The sequence below is a fragment of the Stylophora pistillata genome, chromosome 12 (assembly GCF_964205215.1).
Source record: "Stylophora pistillata chromosome 12, jaStyPist1.2, whole genome shotgun sequence".
Lineage (NCBI taxonomy): Eukaryota > Metazoa > Cnidaria > Anthozoa > Scleractinia > Pocilloporidae > Stylophora > Stylophora pistillata.
Window position 1 is genome coordinate 25,087,965 of NC_142530.1, and position 17,478 is coordinate 25,105,442.

General features: G+C 41.3%; 2 protein-coding genes across 3 annotated transcripts in view; one reads left to right on the forward strand and one right to left on the reverse strand.

Moving 5' to 3' along the window:
* The window catches only part of LOC111323600 (uncharacterized), an 11,243-nt gene extending 8,998 nt beyond the window's left edge, over positions 1 to 2,245 (forward strand). The window contains exons 7-8 of the mRNA XM_022926990.2: positions 323 to 512; positions 716 to 2,245. Of these exons, the coding sequence (XP_022782725.2) occupies positions 323 to 512; positions 716 to 1,991 (1,466 nt within the window). The 3' untranslated portion in view covers positions 1,992 to 2,245. The remainder of the gene's footprint in view (positions 1 to 322; positions 513 to 715) is intronic.
* Positions 2,246 to 2,899: 654 nt separating this feature from the next.
* Positions 2,900 to 17,478, reverse strand: part of LOC111323567 (E3 ubiquitin-protein ligase ubr3) — a 32,888-nt gene continuing 18,309 nt past the window's right edge. For both annotated transcript variants that reach the window (XM_088741891.1, XM_088741890.1), the window contains exons 28-47: positions 17,047 to 17,226; positions 15,745 to 15,839; positions 15,276 to 15,410; positions 14,736 to 14,869; positions 13,771 to 13,881; positions 13,414 to 13,560; positions 12,854 to 12,925; positions 12,125 to 12,273; positions 11,703 to 11,773; positions 11,337 to 11,445; positions 10,584 to 10,681; positions 10,301 to 10,350; positions 10,074 to 10,154; positions 8,441 to 8,542; positions 7,806 to 7,931; positions 6,906 to 7,097; positions 6,371 to 6,438; positions 5,999 to 6,152; positions 4,411 to 4,550; positions 2,900 to 4,040 (exon numbers count right to left, since the gene is read on the reverse strand). In XM_088741891.1, coding sequence (XP_088598017.1) covers positions 3,923 to 4,040; positions 4,411 to 4,550; positions 5,999 to 6,152; positions 6,371 to 6,438; positions 6,906 to 7,097; positions 7,806 to 7,931; positions 8,441 to 8,542; positions 10,074 to 10,154; positions 10,301 to 10,350; positions 10,584 to 10,681; positions 11,337 to 11,445; positions 11,703 to 11,773; positions 12,125 to 12,273; positions 12,854 to 12,925; positions 13,414 to 13,560; positions 13,771 to 13,881; positions 14,736 to 14,869; positions 15,276 to 15,410; positions 15,745 to 15,839; positions 17,047 to 17,226 — 2,332 coding nt within the window. In that variant the 3' untranslated portion in view covers positions 2,900 to 3,922. The remainder of the gene's footprint in view (positions 4,041 to 4,410; positions 4,551 to 5,998; positions 6,153 to 6,370; positions 6,439 to 6,905; positions 7,098 to 7,805; positions 7,932 to 8,440; positions 8,543 to 10,073; positions 10,155 to 10,300; positions 10,351 to 10,583; positions 10,682 to 11,336; positions 11,446 to 11,702; positions 11,774 to 12,124; positions 12,274 to 12,853; positions 12,926 to 13,413; positions 13,561 to 13,770; positions 13,882 to 14,735; positions 14,870 to 15,275; positions 15,411 to 15,744; positions 15,840 to 17,046; positions 17,227 to 17,478) is intronic.

The window sequence follows — 17,478 nt, forward strand, 5'->3', positions numbered from 1 at the left end:
GTCCAATATTCTCTAAGTATTGGACCAGGCACTGTCCCGAATGGTCCCGAATGATACCGCACTTGTGTCCCTTTGAACTTCAGTCATATAATAAATCTCTTATTAACCAAGCTTGCTCGGAAACGTACTGGAAGAATATCGGCCCTCGGTCTTTTTTGTACGGACCGAGCGCAGCTCGGTCCGTACTGTCAAGACCTCGGGTCGATATTCTCCCAGTACGGCCCTCGCGCTTGGTTAATAAGAAATATATATTTTAACAGTAATTGTTAATCTTTATTGTCATGAAATATAGTGTTTACTTCTTGACAGACTTTCATTACAGACATCACTCATGACCCTAACCAGCTCCTTTTCCAAAGGTGCACATTTCCATCTAAAGGTGAAACACATTGTGACAGGAATGTTGCCAAGATCTTCACCCATTCAACATGCCAACTGCACATGGAGCTACCTGCAGATATGAAGAGAGCAAGTGTGGAAAAGGACCTACGGAATGCCAAAGAAAGAGCTAAGTAAGATAACATTGTATGTTAACTTTTTAAAAATATACAAAAAAAAATTACCATAGGCAGAGTCCAACAAAAGGAAACCACTGGTGTACTTGGAATCTTGTTGACCAGTGTGGATATTTGATTTTTCAGTGGAGCTTGCATCCAATTTTCACGTCAAACTCAAGGCTTAATTTTATATTCTCTGTCCTATTTTTTTTATCAAGTTTAAGAAATGCCAGAATATTTGGTCACAAACAAAGTGCCACAGAAGTACCAGAGGCTTTGCAGCAGAAATCCATAGTTCTTTTGCCACCTTCTACCCCTGGCCAATCATTTGAAGCGCAACCCACCACCACTGAAGTGCAGCAGAATGCTGCGACAGCTCCCCTTTCCACTAAGAGTACTACTTCATCAACCAGTACAGAGAAAATGGAAGTAGATTCAAGTGACACAAAGGCTAACGTTGATGATAAGGAGTCGTCATCAGTCTCAATCTCTGTAGATATGGAAACATCCTCAGATAGCTTGGCAGGGGCTGCAGTTCAACCCAACCCTCGCCTTGCATTGGAGAGTATATCTCCTGGTCTTGCAGCTGCTAGCCTTGTGGCAGTTTGTAGCAGCCCACAACTACCTCTGCAAAGAACACCAGTGGCAAGTTTCAGTGGTGTACAACAGGCTGCAGTGACAGATTCTAAGGTAGTGCTAAGCAGTAATGTTAAAGGCAAAAGTGTAACTGCGGCCTCTGCTGATGAAACCAAGGTTGATGCTGATCCAAAAGCAGTAGAATTAAAAGAGAGAGAGGAATCAGGTGATACTGAAGAAGCAGAAAAGCAAGGCAGTGGCACTGTTAAATCAAAAGACACATCTGATCCGGATAAACTGGCATCTGTCCAGCCGGGGAATTCAGAAACCCCTGAAAAGCAATCTGACGTGTCAGAACTCAAATTGAATGTGGCTCAAACCAAAGAGGAAGCCAAAGTCACAACTTCTACAGTTTGTACTTCACCGGCTGCTTCACAAACGGCTCTCCAACGCACCACTCAGGCTGCTCCCTTACAAGATGCTCCAAACACTTCCTCCAGCAGCACATCACAGAATACGACAAAAACCCAATCTACGGAGCCCTCAAAGTCTATGCCCTCCCAGGGTACCTCCAAGAGCGTCTCTGGGGGTCCTGCATTTGATGTCCTTCTCGAGCCCCCAAAAGGCACGTCTACCTGTACTTCCACCGCCGCTCCCACTGTTGCAAAACAAGCGCCATCAGTAACATCTGTAAGTTCAATTCATCCACCCCAATCGAATCCAAGTTCCTTGAAAACACTTAGTGTCAAGCCCTTGATTACCAGTGATCCACACCGCTCAGCTGCTGTGAAATCTTTCCAGCACTTGCCGGCGGGAATGACTGCTGCAAGCTCCAAGCAGTTCAGTGCAATCACGTCTGTGACCACTAAGGAGACGAACAAAGATGGTAATAAAGTAGAAATGGGCAAGTCCCAATAACAGAGCGCTTTCTCTAAACCATTACCAATGTAGCTACAGTAGAACATTAGTTTTAGATGTTGTTTACATTGTGGATCAAATCCATTGATCTGTGACAAAGTTTTGCGCGCTTTGTAATTAGTGTTACGTTGTGTTCGTTAGATTTGGGTTACATGTATATGGAAAACTTACTGTGGTTGAAAATTTGAAGTAAAAGGGCTTACACTGCGACAGAGATCTCCTGACTTAGTGAATAAAATGGTGTTCAAGGCTCATGTGTTTTTTAAGCTCTTAATGAACCAAGGCTTTACACACCCATGCGGTTTCGTCCTAGGCACTTTACCCGTCACATTCGTGGTGTAGTAACTAATAAGAGAACTTTGTTGCCCACGATACGTATTTCGGCATTACCAAACTATTGGTGTCGTAGAGTTTAACGCGAGAGATTTCCTCAAAGAAAAACCGCAATCTTTTGGTCAACCATTGAAAAGTGTACGCAATAATTTACCTCTAACCCTGTTTGAGATTCCAAAGAGTAACATCACCGTTGGAAATTGTCTTGGTGCATACGCGGCAGATCTTTTTCAAACGTGGGACAAGGGTGTGTGCACGCGCAAGGAAAGGGTGGGGGGGGGGGGGGAGCTCATATCACAACAACCCCATCGACTCTGGCGCGAGCAAACTTCTTTGCAATTTTTAGTGTCTATTGTGTCCGTAAACTATTTGTGCCAATGCACAACGAGGCCGTTAGTAAAAAAAAACAAAACAAAAAAACAATGCAATACTGCGCCAAACGTTATCCCGGTGTAGCGATTTATTGAATCACGAAGCAAAATGTTTTACTAAGCCAATTTTGAGTCGCGATCGCAGTACCACGACGAAACGTGAATTTATTGTTTATGCGGTAGAAGAACGAGTCCATTATTCCCAAAAATAAAGGTTTTTTTTATTATCTTCTAAAGACAATTCTATGTTTCTCAGTGATTACAAAATCCATACACATGAACTCAAAATATGATCTCAACGAGTCTGTGTTTGTAGTAAGCTCATTTAAGTAGGAGCCTTGTAACATTCTTTACGTCAAAGGGAATTGTATTTCATTAGAATAAGCTACAAAAATAAACGTTAGACCTTAAGGAGAGGAAACGAACTAAGAAGAAACGAAAACGATTCGGGGAAGCAAGAACATCGCAAATTCCACAATAATGACGAACTCAAACAACTTTACGCCAAGTTTTAGATGACGGACAAACTGACAGAGCTCCGTTCACTCTGACGATACCAAAATCGCTTGTTCACACTGTCTCCTAAACATTTCTTCAAATCTAAGATCTCAGAATTTGGAATTATAACAAACAGTATTCCCTCCGCCGTTGATTTCATTCTTTCTTATCACGTTTCTTCTTGGAAAGGCACTGATGTCGTAAGGAAAAATCCATATTTTAAACCTAATTCCGGACAAAACTTTACTGCTTCCCGTCTAGCTGTTGCTATACAAAAAAATAATGATTATCATATAATAAATAAATGCGCTATAATGAACATTAGCTACACCACAGCAGAGAAAAATTCACTTTCCTCTTAATTCTTGCAGTAAGATTCGAGACACCAACACTTTTCTTATTGGATAAGTGCTGAACAAATTTTGATATATAATTTAATTTATCCTTTGGATCCTTGACGTTCCTCAAAAGTTTTTCTTTTCCCCGCGAATTTTTGTCGAATCCATGTATGCCTATGGCGGTTATTGAACCTTCAGACGATAAATGCGCGATGTAACCTGGACCTAGAAGACTTCGTCTAAATAAAATACAGTATAGCGCAATTAACTGCGTCTAAACCTAATAGACTGCGTCCTAAATTAATAGCGTTCCAGCGCAAGACTGTGTCTGAACTGGGCCTCTGAAGTCATCCGATTTCCACGGTTTGACGCGTATAATGAAGTCATTCATCTACAGAGTGTTCATGTGCCGTTTCCATCTCTTGCACATGTAATCGAAGCTGTGAGTGAGCCATTGCTCTTCAAGTCTGTTGAAACGATCCTGACTCAAAAACAGTGGCTTCCCTCGCCTGTGAAAGAGTTAAATAATTGTTGAAGAGAAATTTCACACAGAGTAGAAGGAGGGACGGCGCAATGAGGGGAATGCTTTTTTTCCCCTCCGCTGGGGCCTGGGTTAATTTTCCGGAGCAAGCGTCACATGTGGCTTGAGCTTTGTTGATTCTCGTCCTTGCGCAAAAGGTTTTTCTGCGGTTTCTCCACTTCTTTTTACCCTGGCTGAAACTGAATCTCAAATTTTTAATTCGAACTAAACAGCGGACGTTACGCCACCTCGTGGATGTGCTGCTGCTAAGATCCCCTTCTGAAAATTTATATCAAATTCAATTTATTCATCAATCGATGACACTTAAGGTGACAGGCGCTCCGATCAATCTACCATACCTTAGATCCCGGTCCTCCTCGCCAAAGCTATCGAGGTAGACTGAGCCCCAGATACAAACCCGGTCGGCTCTGATAATAATAATCACTGAAGAGAGCACGATCAGGAAGATCCCCGTTCCTCTCCCACAATTCAAGGCGTGCTAACGAATAAAAAACATCAAATTAACAAAATAATAAGACGTATATAAGAACGATCCTTCGCAGTAAAGCACTATTTGAGCAATAGTGGAAATCAGACCTGAAAAAAATTTCAGGCCTGTACGGGATTCGAACCACTGACCTCTGCGATACTAGTGCAGCGCTCTACCAATTGAGCTAACAAGCCAACTGGGAGCAGGCCATCAAATTAATTCGATATAAACCCGTAGATGATAAATCGAACAACAACAAACATATGAAACATATGAGTGAACTGCGGTTATGAGACGTATATAAGAACGATCCTTCGCAGTAAAGCACTATTTGAGCAATAGTGGAAATCAGACCTGAAAAAAATTTCAGGCCTGTACGGGATTCGAACCACTGACCTCTGCGATACTAGTGCAGCGCTCTACCAATTGAGCTAACAAGCCAACTGGGAGCAGGCCATCAAATTAATTCGATATAAACCCGTAGATGATAAATCGAACAACAACAAACATATGAAACATATGAGTGAACTGCGGTTATGAGACGTATATAAGAACGATCCTTCGCAGTAAAGCACTATTTGAGCAATAGTGGAAATCAGACCTGAAAAAAATTTCAGGCCTGTACGGGATTCGAACCACTGACCTCTGCGATACTAGTGCAGCGCTCTACCAATTGAGCTAACAAGCCAACTGGGAGCAGGCCATCAAATTAATTCGATATAAACCCGTAGATGATAAATCGAACAACAACAAACATATGAAACATATGAGTGATCATATGAGTGATCATATACGTCTCATAACCGCAGTTCACTCATATGTTTCATATGTTTGTTGTTGTTCGATTTATCATCTACGGGTTTATATCGAATTAATTTGATGACCTGCTCCCAGTTGGCTTGTTAGCTCAATTGGTAGAGCGCTGCACTAGTATCGCAGAGGTCAGTGGTTCGAATCCCGTACAGGCCTGAAATTTTTTTCAGGTCTGATTTCCACTATTGCTCAAATAGTGCTTTACTGCGAAGGATCGTTCTTATATACGTCTCATAACCGCAGTTCACTCATGTTTCAAAATAATAAGAATAAAGTGTATGGAACAATACATGCCCCTCCCTGAGGCCTTAGACGACTCAAAGGTCGTACATACACTCGAAACGAGCTTCAAACTGGGCGACAAAACTGCCGTAAAATCAACAAACAAAACTGGGCTCATTACTTGAAGTCAGCATTAGGTCTCTCTACTTACAAATCCTTAAGCGCACGAGACAAAAAGACCGCAGAAACACGTGAGAACTGCTAGTGAAAGCTGAAAGCAAGCAGTTGGATGAAATGAGTGAAAGAACCGTTGTTTCTAATATCTTCACTTTCCTTCCACTTTAGACGGTTGAGTGGGTTTCTAAGTTTATTTCGGCGTTGCGCACAACAGTGAGAATGAACAGCCTTCACTGGTTTCTAACCTGTATGCATTCATACTTGTCAGTTGTGCCTGTCCCGTCAACACAACAGCTTCCTTGGAGACAAGTGAATTTACCGCACACCAAACATACTGCAGGATCATCTGGAGTGCTGCCACACTTGGTGCATTTCCGCTTCCGGTAATGTTGGATCAAACTGTTTAGCAAGAGACAAATAACGGAACTTGAGTCACGTAACTTACAATCATACTTTTAAAAGAAAGGAAGTACTGTACACTGAACCTGTGCCTTACAGGCTTAAGTTGGGGAACCCTGTTCCATTCTACTTCGAAACAGTAAGCTCCTCAGGTATAATTACTTGCTTCATAGATGGGTGGTGAGAAACCTTGTTCTCCCCCCAGTTGGATCACCTACCTGTCATATCGCTCAGGAAGTTGAAGTAGTCTAGGTGGCGGCCACTGACTCATATTGGGAAGAAGTTCCTACCAGTATAATGAACAGAAAGTTTTGTTGCGTGAAGATAACCCGTCCACGCGAAATGAAATACAAGCGTTGGTATATTACAGCTAAGTATATCCCTGTCACCAAGTGCATGCACCGGCACAAAGATTTTTTTACTAATCTGCGATGCAGGCGTCTTATAAGGGCGAGTAAAAGAAGCGCACGATCGTTTATTCAGGCGGTCATGTTCAATTTGGAGTTAGAGTCGACGCTAAGGAGAAGGGGCGGGAAGGAGAGAACAATAAGAGTAATATTCACTCCCCACCCTCACCCCCTCCTAATTTTTTTACTGTCACTCACCCCCTTTGTACAAATGTCTTTCTCTCCCCCGCCTTCCGCTTCCATTATAATCAAGATGACGGCCATAATTTTCACAGTTCAACTTTGCAAATGAAAGCCACAGTCAAAAAACCAATGACAAATGTTATTCGTAAATCAGCGAACTCACCCGATTCAGCTTGGCCTTTCGCTGTGTGAAACACAGCAGTAGAGCATCACACCATCGTCGGATCATTTTCCGAGGCTTGGAATAAGGCCACTTTAGGCAATTTATACACGAGAAGGACTCGGTGCGACTATCGCTGAAGGGATCACATAAACCCAGGGTCGAGGCCAACACACGAAATTCAGCATCATTGTCCTAAAATATATAATAATAATTAACAGTTATTCCACTCGCGCTTGTTGGATATGAGATGATAGATAGCCAACGAGGCGCGTACCCCCAAGATACTAGACAAATCTTCTCGACTTTATTTTGTAAGAAGAAACTGGATGTTACAATGTACAGATATTAGATTATGGTATATTGGCTCATATACCATGGCTAAGCCAATAAAAAGTCTTGAATTGCATTATCCAATGATCTAGTTTTTAATAATAGGAAATAGACAACTTTTTTGAGAGACATGTTTCGGCATGCTTATGCCATCTTCAATCAATGAGCAACAGAACATTCTCTTACTCATTGATTGAAGATGGCATAAGCATGCCCAAACATGTCTCTCAAAAAAGTTGTCTATTTCTTACAATATTTATCATACTTGCTACTACTACGACCTTATGGAAATAATAATAATAATAATAATAATAATAATAATAATAATAATAATATTAATAAAAATATAAAACCAAACACTCTTCTTTGACTGGATTTGCTGTGTACGGTTACCGATTCTTCTACGAGATTAACCATACAATACCCATGAAGGATCAGCAAGGAGAATACCAAAAACAGGTGGATGAATTGCCAATAAAGATTTCAATACAAGAAATACCAGGGAATTTTGAACAAAATCGAGTACAACGTAGATAACTGGTGTAGACAGAGGTCAGACAACACGCTCACCTGAACTTTTGGTATCTCCACACCGTAGCAGAGGGCCGCCATAGCACTCGCCGACCGCAAGAACCCCAAACACGAATCTTGTAGAGAACGCTCCACAGTATGTGGGGACCACACTGACTGTGAAATCTGCGAAGAAAAAAAAAAGAAAAAACCAATGATCTTTGGAGTGAGAAGATATTTATGACGTTAAAAGCGAGAAAACGTAGTGCTCAGTGAATAAAATTTACCCTTACTTGTCTGTAACTTGAATCAACTAAGTAGGGTTTCATTAGAGACATTTCAGTAGGTATGAGAGAGGGGAGGGTATGAATGTCTCTTAACCTCAAATATAGAGATTTGGCCAAGCCTAAAAGCGGAGTTCCCAAGTTCGTAATATTAATGATAACATAAAAGATGTGCATTTGCCAAGACTCGCCTGAGACACCCTTCCCTTCGTTTTGATAGTCTCCCCTACCCTACCCGTGCAAGTTGAAGGCACGTACGTACGTACATACGCTCGGTCAGTCACGTGACAACCAGACGAGAAGAGGTTGACCATATTCCGTGGGTATGGAGCTCTGCCTCGCGCGCGCGTGGGAGCCCCGCTAATACTTGCAGTGTGGCGTGGGAGGGGAGAGGCGACAGAGATTACTTACCCCTCCGGTGTGATGATCCTCCTTAATCAAGGTACTGTTACTGAGCATGCGGCAAACATACCCCAATAAAAGATCAGCAGATAATTGGCCCTGAACAATTTCCTAGACGAGGATGAAAACAAAATAACTGATTCAACAGTCTGGGTTATTCGCGGATCGCAAATAACCGGTCACTGGGAAGCTCTTTTTCCAAATAAAGGCTGCTGGCAATTTTCTGGCAGGATTCGTTCTTTGCAACTGGGCTTGTAGTTGGGAAAAATCCCTCCCAAATTGTTCTTTGCTGATCTGGGCCCAGTTGTTCGAAAGGCTGTAGGCGATAAACCAGGATTGAAATCTTAACTTTTCCTTGATTTCTCTTCAAACGAAGCGCACCTTAGGGCTTACGTTTTGAGGGGTTTAACCTCAGCATAAGACCATATTGAAGGAAAAATAGAAAATTATAAACTTTCTGTAAAGCTACAAAACTAATTCAAAAATTGTTGGCTAACCTCCGGTTAGCTTAATCGTGCTTTGAACAACTCGGTCCTGTTGTCCATTTCCTGTTTTCTACTCTTTTTTCCCCTCTCTACCATTAACAAGTCAAGGCTGCAAATAACGAACGAGCAGTCGCCGGTCACGTTGTCCGGTCAACCATGCTTTTGCTCGGACACTACCCTTTTTTGGCCGGACAAATTTTAACAGTCGGAATTCTTGCGATAGTGAACCAAGATTGCACAGTAATCCTTTTACAACTAAAAAACAACTGAATCCAAGTCGGTCTGGCAAGAAAAATTACAAGTTAATAATTTTACCACTCTTTTGTTTTCAGTACAACTCAGAGCCTTATTTTTAAAGTTACAGTTGTGAATTTTTGTTAGAGTTTAAGAGTGGTCGGATTCTCCAGGTTTTGGGCCGTTTGCTCGCTTTTTGCACTTTGCAACAAATGCTACTTGGAGTATTCTCGATGCAGCAAGATTATCCTTCGTGAGGGTGCTTTCCTATCATTCAATCAGTCAAACAATCAGTCACTTTATTTAAGAGTAAATTATGGTACCTAACCAAAGGTAAAACCCTCTACTGACTGGGAAGACTTAAATAAAGTAGATAAAATAACGGAAGACATGATAATTTGCGGTCGCGACTGGACTTGATGACATCGTGGAAATTTGCGACTGCCGGGAATTTCTCGACCACTACTTTGTCTGCTTTTATAATGTTTTTTTTTTTCTTTCGGAAACATGACTGTTGTCCCTTGTGATTATCAAACAGTTAAAAATTAAAATTTCTTTGAACGAGTCGGTAGATGACCGGACAAAATGTCCGGCCACCCAAGGATTTGTCCGGACAGTACCCAATTTTGACCGGACATTGTCCGTTGACCGGCCGTTATTTGCAGCCCTGCAAGTAGTGCAAGTTCTTGGCCATTATCATTAATAAGGGCCACCCAACATCACCAATCAATTGAAAAATACATAGACCTTCTTGGAGAATTTTTTAATTTTCTTTATAAGCCTTCCATCGGCATACTCAATGAAGATATCGACTGCACAGGCTGGACAGTTCTACCGGCGCGCTTTTTGTATCAACTTTGTTATTACTAAGAAAAACCTTTAACACAACCTGTGGTGGGCAAATCGTGTCGAATTAAGGTTACCTGTGACGCTGCTTTCTTTCCTAAGTCTTGCCACGAGAGTTTTTCATCTCCGACAAACTTACAACAAGTCTCAACTAGAGCCTGAAAAAAAAAAATGTATATAAAACGAGTGCTCATCAAGGACAAATCTACACAAGAGGAAATTGCCGAATCTGCTCAAAGGTAGTTCATTATTCAAATATCTAAATAAAGTGTCTAGCATTTCACAAAAAGGTTAAATTTCTCACCTGCGTGAACACCAAATTGAACAACAGCTGTACAAAGCACATGAAGTCACCTGAAATAGATTAAGATAAGGCATTTAGTAAAAATTATCAGCCGTACAAGCTCTGGCTATTTAGGATCAATTACACCACAGAGTCAAAATAAAAAAAAAAAATAAAAAATTGGAGACTGTGTCATTTTCCGAGACTTGGCATCTACACATACATACAGAACGTCAGTATTCGGTAACTAAGACGCTACAAAAATGGCAATGTGTAACTATACTACGCAGAGAAAAACACTTACGGCATGAAAGCGGTGCCGGCCATGACAACATCATCTGGATCAACAGTGAGGGTGCATCTCTCAAGAGAAGAGGACAATCTTGGAAACTGATTGTCCCACTGCAATAATAATTAGATTTAGCACGCAATATTCATTTTTTTTTCTTTTACGCGCCAATTTACATGTAGTTTATTGCCAACAATTGAAAGAAAAGCAATCTTATGCAGTGTGAAGACTTTCTTAAAAAAATTATCTGTGCCCGCTAGGCAGCATTTTGGGTTGTGGTTAGGATCCGTCCACTCTAAGGCCCCAACCACACTAATGCGCTATCAAAGGTGTCCGTTTTCGTCTATGACAAATCAAAGCAAAATATTTTTTAACTATGCATACTACACTGTATTTTTACTGTCGTGTCAATTTTGAAGCGTTTTCGTCTATCGTCCACACTACAACACCAGCACTGAAATTAATTTCTACGCTTAGGCCTGCCACATACTTATCTGGACCGAAAACAGAAATATTGAAAATGGAGACACCCCTAGTACTGGTCGATTAATTTTTTAGCGGTAGAAATAAACTTCGCTCATAGGCATGCCCACCGCTACGGCTAAGTGTAGACGGTAATTTTTTGTTGTGTTTGCAGAACAAAAACACCGTTTTCAGATTCATCATGGACGGATAATTGTATGGACGGAGCGTAAACAATATGGTTTCCGCCGGTGGAACTTAAATTTTACAACCAGCTTCAGTTACAGAGACACGCTGGTATCTTACCTGGAAGACGACTCTTTGAGGTCTTCAGTACCAGTCAGCTCTGACCACACAGACAACAAAGGACCAACAAGTGTTTGAGAATGAAACTGAAAAGCACGCATGAGAGGACCTGAAAGGTGCAAGGAACAAAGACAAAAGAAGAAGCAAAAAAGCGTCATTATGAGGGACATACTTTTTAGCATCAAAAACCCCACCGAAACAGTTATCATTCGTTAGAAATTGGTATTTAAGCTCTTTGAGTCTCTCACTAGACGAGTTCCGCTTGGATGGTAAGGTAAGAAATTGATCACAGGTAGAGGAAATTTGAAGATTGTCACAATTCTTTAACGAGCAAAGTTTCACAAACAATAACACCAGAGTACTCACCAAAACATGATTTCCTTGGACTTGAAAGTTTCCTTGCGACTTTATCCACTTGCTCTAATTCTAAATTTGTCCTGGAAACCACAAAAGAGCGGAATGCAAACACGGTATTTAAGTACTTCTCTAACGTTAAGAAAGAAAAGAACCAAAAGATAATAAGTAATTGGAGCAGTGATGGATAAACATCCCTGTTAGACTGAGAAGTAATACTCATAGCAACCCATATTAAACACGCTGGGCTAAAACCAAACTGAGTGAGCCAGTTGATTCATGGATACCAAAGAGGTATGATTAGAAAGGACTGTTAAAAAAAAAAATTGAAAAATCACTTTCACTGTGGAAGTCTTGAAGATAAACATTCCTCGATGAAGTATCCAGAACATCTTTGTATAATTAAGTAGTTTAGCCTTGGTTTGCTTGCATACCTGGCCATTCTGTACAACAGGCTGAATTTTCTCTCAAATGAGCACCTATGACTTTCTCCGTCCAATGCAGACACTGATTCTACAACTGCCTTAATGGCTGCACCGAGTACATTGAAGTTTAGTGCACTGGCTGTTAGTTTGGTAATAGTCTATGGAATAACAAAGCAAGCAGGTCACAAACTTATTTAAGTGTTGTGTACAATCAGTTTTGCAAAAACAAACTTTAAGGTGTATTTGGTTTAAGTGTCAGAAACAAGAATAAAAATAATTGATCATTTATTAATGATCTATCACTGACTACTACCAATAAATTAATAGTTTCTTAATATTTAATAATGCATCATCAATGTACTAATATTAATACTAGTACTACTAGTATGATAAATCATTTCCAAATTATTAAAAATAATTTAAATTAATAATTTGTACTAATAAAACTGCACCGGTGTCGCAGAAGGTCATGGGTTCGAATCCCGTGCAGGCCCGGTTTTCACTACACTACTGCTTAAGTAGTGTTCATTACTGCGAAGATCGCTCTCATACTCAAATAGAGATCTAAAAGAAACCAAAAAAGGCAAACTATCGGAAGGGGGGGGGGGGGGGGGGGGAGAACGTGACTGACCAAGTGATTGTTAGGAGAGGTGGCGCGAGTTTTTTCTTCGGCCACAAAAGGGAAAATGTGAACTTCTCAACAGGAACTTTGGTCTAGTATTGCTCAAATTTACTTACATGAAGCTTGTATTTTCTCAGGACTGTATGTAAGTCGCTTGTCCGTTCTGTATGACTCTTCATGGTATTTTTCTTAAAATGATAAGAAAGTTTATTATCCAACTGCCCTTAGTAGTATTGCTGAGTATTTTTGTTCGTTGTTTGTATTATAAATACGGCACAACTCGTAAAAAAACTCAGCGATACAACACTTCAACACGTCTAATAGAATGTATTTATCACTTACTTTCAAGTATATTACTGAAAGGTAATACGTATAAAGGGGAACTCGAGTCTGGAGACAGTAATGTAACGCCATATTCTCAATAGTAGCCATTAAGGTGGGTGAAAGCTGGACGTGTGATCATTCTAATGAGCGCAACTGAAAAGCAATTTAGTGTTACACCTTTCTTTCGTCGACGCCCACGGACACAGAACCCAGGTATGGCCTTACTAACCACGAATCCTCTCCAACAACAAATAATTCAAACTGCAAAATTGACACCAAAATCTTCGGACGCAAATCAGGAGTGGAAGTGGTCAAACCAACATGGTTTAAGGTAAAGTAAAATGTGACTGACCTTGGATGCCATGTTTCCATTCGGGATAATGTGCGAGGGTACAACGGGAAGCACACAGTTGCCAAGCTGTCGACACAAAGGACAAGTGAATTCCCCATTCCTTGGGTTGAACGGCTGCACCTGGTAAAGTTGGTTGGCATCCTCTTCCTGAAAGAAAAGTTTAATTCAGTTATATCTACAGACAAATTTTTTTACAAATACAGACCAAAGATATTTCAAGTAGGAAATGATCTCATACACAGGGGTTTCAATAAACGTAACATTTTAATATAAAAACCGCGATTTGAATGATTTTTTGTTAGTTCTCTCGAAAAGTATGGTTTCGTATTCCACAGTTTACTTATTCCACTCCTATACCTGAAGAGATTTAAGATACGATTGGTGACAGTCAACATGAAGGAGATGGCCGCAAGACTGAATATGTACTCCTCCTTCTGTCCCAGTTGCAGATGCATCCAGGCTTGGTATCTAGAAATGGAAACATTTCCACAAGAGAAAAATCGATGAAAAGAAGATAAGATATTTTGTTTCTACCATACGGCAATCTTAAGGAGACCCGCCATTATAACAGCAAGCCTGTTTTCCAACAGAAGACAGTCAATGCAGTTTGGCACTTTTGAACTCTTTCCCAAACTAAAAGTAGGTGAACAACTTCTACGCTCTTAGAAGTGACGCGTGTTGTCTGGATTTGGAAAGGCTGCATTTTCTTTTCTCTTTTTCTTTTTTTGTACCTAGTGAAACCATTTGTTTTCCCGCGCTTGACTTGGCCTCTTGGTACGTCCCAACCTCGTTCCTGGGGCCTTTTCCCTTAGTTCCACCCCCCCCCCCCAACTAAGGGAAAAGGCCCTGGAAACGAGGTTGGGTACATGATGCATTTCATATCGTGCCTAGTATCGCCTACTCTTCTCACTCACTTATCGACGATTGCGTCAATTTCTCGTGCTCACGAACAACCACCAATTTTCTCGCTTCGCATTTGCGCGGATTGTTTGAGAAAGTTCTTGTATTCAATATCGCTCGCAGCGATTGGCCGTATGTTATTATGTTGGCCCTCACTAAACAAGCTAGTCTAAGGGCCGAGACAAAAAGAAAAGTCGCTGTAAATATGTTATTGAAAACATTTGTGTTAGTGACAAAATTCTGTTCTCGCAACATGTCGCACAGATTTTTTTTGCTTTCAATTGGTTTTGATTGCAGCGATAAAATGAGTTACGGCGGCTTGTTTTGGAAGAAGTTAATCAAAAGTGGCTTGTCCTCGGCAGAGACTTGTGGTGGCGTCCCGACGCTTTATGTCCCGGCCCTAAGATGAAAGCAAATCTTACCAAATCAAAGCATCTCCTCAGATCTTCAAATCGGTTCCTGAAGGTTGTCTCACAATTTATGACTCGACTTTCCTCTTCCTCGCGGTTCAGCGGCAGCTGGGTGTGTCTTACATGATGAGCTCTGTGTTTTAGCACTGTTGTGGAGGGAAAAAAAATACGATATAAGGTCCCTAAACGAAGCTTGAAATAGAGATGGAGACTTTTCGGAATAATGAAACACAAAAGATTTCTTTCGTAATTCTCCCGTCTGATTTTTACTCATTTCCCCGTAAGGGCGTTGTTGGGGGGGGGGGGGGGGGGAGGAGGTTGGGGGTGCTCCTTTGAAAGGCACTGGTCCCCGCGTCACCCTTCCCCCTCTATTTTTCCCCCGGGTAGAAATTCCATTCACCGGTCCCACTTGCCGCGTGAATACGAGCTCGCTGATACATAGGAAAGAGTGGCGGCGTAAACCACTGTAACCGTGTAAATTGAGAAAAAAATTGAATGTCATCGCACAATTGATCGGTATTTACACAAAAAAGCCATGCAACCTCTGATTACCTGCACTGGGTTGCAGCAGGGTTACCATGCCGATAGGCTTGTCCTCGGTGGATATGGAAGCCTGTCCACAGATAACGCAATCAAAAACTTCTTCCCTTTTCTCTTTGGGCATGCCATCTGCAGCGTCTAGGGCAACTAAGAAAGAAACGTCAAGTACAACATTAATCTGTATTAACAACAAAACATAACATTACAAGGGACCTGCGAGTAGCTCCAACGAACCATTTGTTTGACGTTATTAATGTTGTTGTTGCTGTTGTACTTTTAGTTGCTGTTGTTGTTACAGTGGCCAAATCAGTAACGTGTGCCGGAACGAAGCCATAAGGCGCAAGCGCTGAGTCAATGTAAAATCTCACCAATTTTACTTCTCAGAAGATTAAAAATCTTCGTGTAGTTCTATTTTCAACACCACAGCCCAGAAGTTTCCTTGAAAAAAAATTATATTTTCTTAAGTCTAAACAGGGCATACCTGGGTCTTTATTCAGGGTTTTCTCCATAAAAAGTTTCTGCTTGGAAGCAAACTCTGCTAAAAGCTTCTGCTGGCGTTCTCTGGCGAGCTGTCGTCTGAACAAGTAACAAAGTGTAAAGAACAGAATACAATTTTAGTTAACATATTCAGAAATTTTTCTACAACTAAACTTCCACAGTTTGGGTAAATTCACAGCAAGGGCCGGGTTACGACTTTAAACTTTGGTAAACGCAATAAGTAGAGGGGCTAATCTTGGTTCTCTTTTAACTAAGGAAAGTAAAGTGATAAAACTGCTGAAATGTTAATTTATTGATCACCGGAAATAAATTTTAGTTAATCGACAACTCGTGTTTGAGCTTTGTCCGATGCCCAGTGATTTTCACGTGCAACCTCGTGAGCTGAACTTATGAACCCTTCATTGTTTATTTGACCAATCACACGTCACTCTGCAATGTTCAATAACTTGCATTCCCCCGTGCTTTATCAGTGTGTTTTTCTTCGAGGCCAAGCACAATCTCGGTGGGGGAATGCTTTGCATTTGTGGGGATGAAGTGCTCCTCTCGTCTCACTTTTGCCGCCATAGACTCGACATTTTGTACTCCTGAAATGTACGTATAGCATAGTGGGGGTCCAAGGGAGGCCCACGACTGGTCACAGCCGACCCTGAGGAGAGGCCCAACTCCCTCCCCTATATCGGTCTGTGCACCTTCCATATCTACCCAGGAACGGTCACAGTCGGCCCTGGGAGGAGGCCCAACTCCCTCCTCCATACCGGTGGGTGTACCACCCTGGTGGTAGGTTTTCTCTAGCTCATAAAAATCCAGGAGTACATGGAGCTGACCTTTTAGGTTTCAGTGTAGCACTTTGTCTCCCACTTCCCCCTCTTGAGCCACACCAATGTTGTTGTTTTGTTGCTGTTCAGTATAATATTTTGGGTCCCCAAACATGAGGAAGTCGATTAAATAGGTACACAACAGGGCGACAGACCAAAATATCCCTACGTACTGAGGCAGTTTTCAAACGATTGTTGACTGTAAACCAGGGTTGCTTTAATTTTTCTTTCTTTCGCTTTGTGATTACTCCAGAAAACTCACGCCATCCTTTCGGCCAAATCGATTCAAAACTTGAAATGGTGGCGACTTGGGTCGTGCACATGTTCCCACGGTCCAGGCATTTACAATTTTGCGTTCTCATTGGCCTCTTTTGATAAAATTTTCTCCTACGATTAGCCACTGTAATTATTTTGGTGTTGGTTTTACGACACGCGATACGACACGATACAAAGATTTCTCTCACACATACTTGCGCATGGTCCTGGCTACAGAATCATCCATATCACTGTCAGGGGAGGAGGGACTGGGGCTCACTTGTAAAGCTTGTGGTTGGACCTTGCGCAGTGCTGCAGCATTCTCGGGACTGGACCTACCAATCACGTCTAACAGGTCTGACAAGTAGTGCACATCGTCAACATACGCCGGACTCCTTTTGTTATAGAAAACAAGAAATTCAATCAAAGATCTGAAATATTTTCTGAGTTATGAAAGTCTCACTCGTCCAGGCTTAAACGAGGCTTACGATGCATTTGTCATATAACCTCTACCATCTCTATCGACTGTATTTACAAAAAGTGCAATTGTGCAGCAAATAACCACTGTTTGCTGAAACCTTCCCAAAAATAAGGAAAAAAGAAGAAAGAAAAAAGAACAAAAAGCTTGAAATAAAACAAGTAAAGTC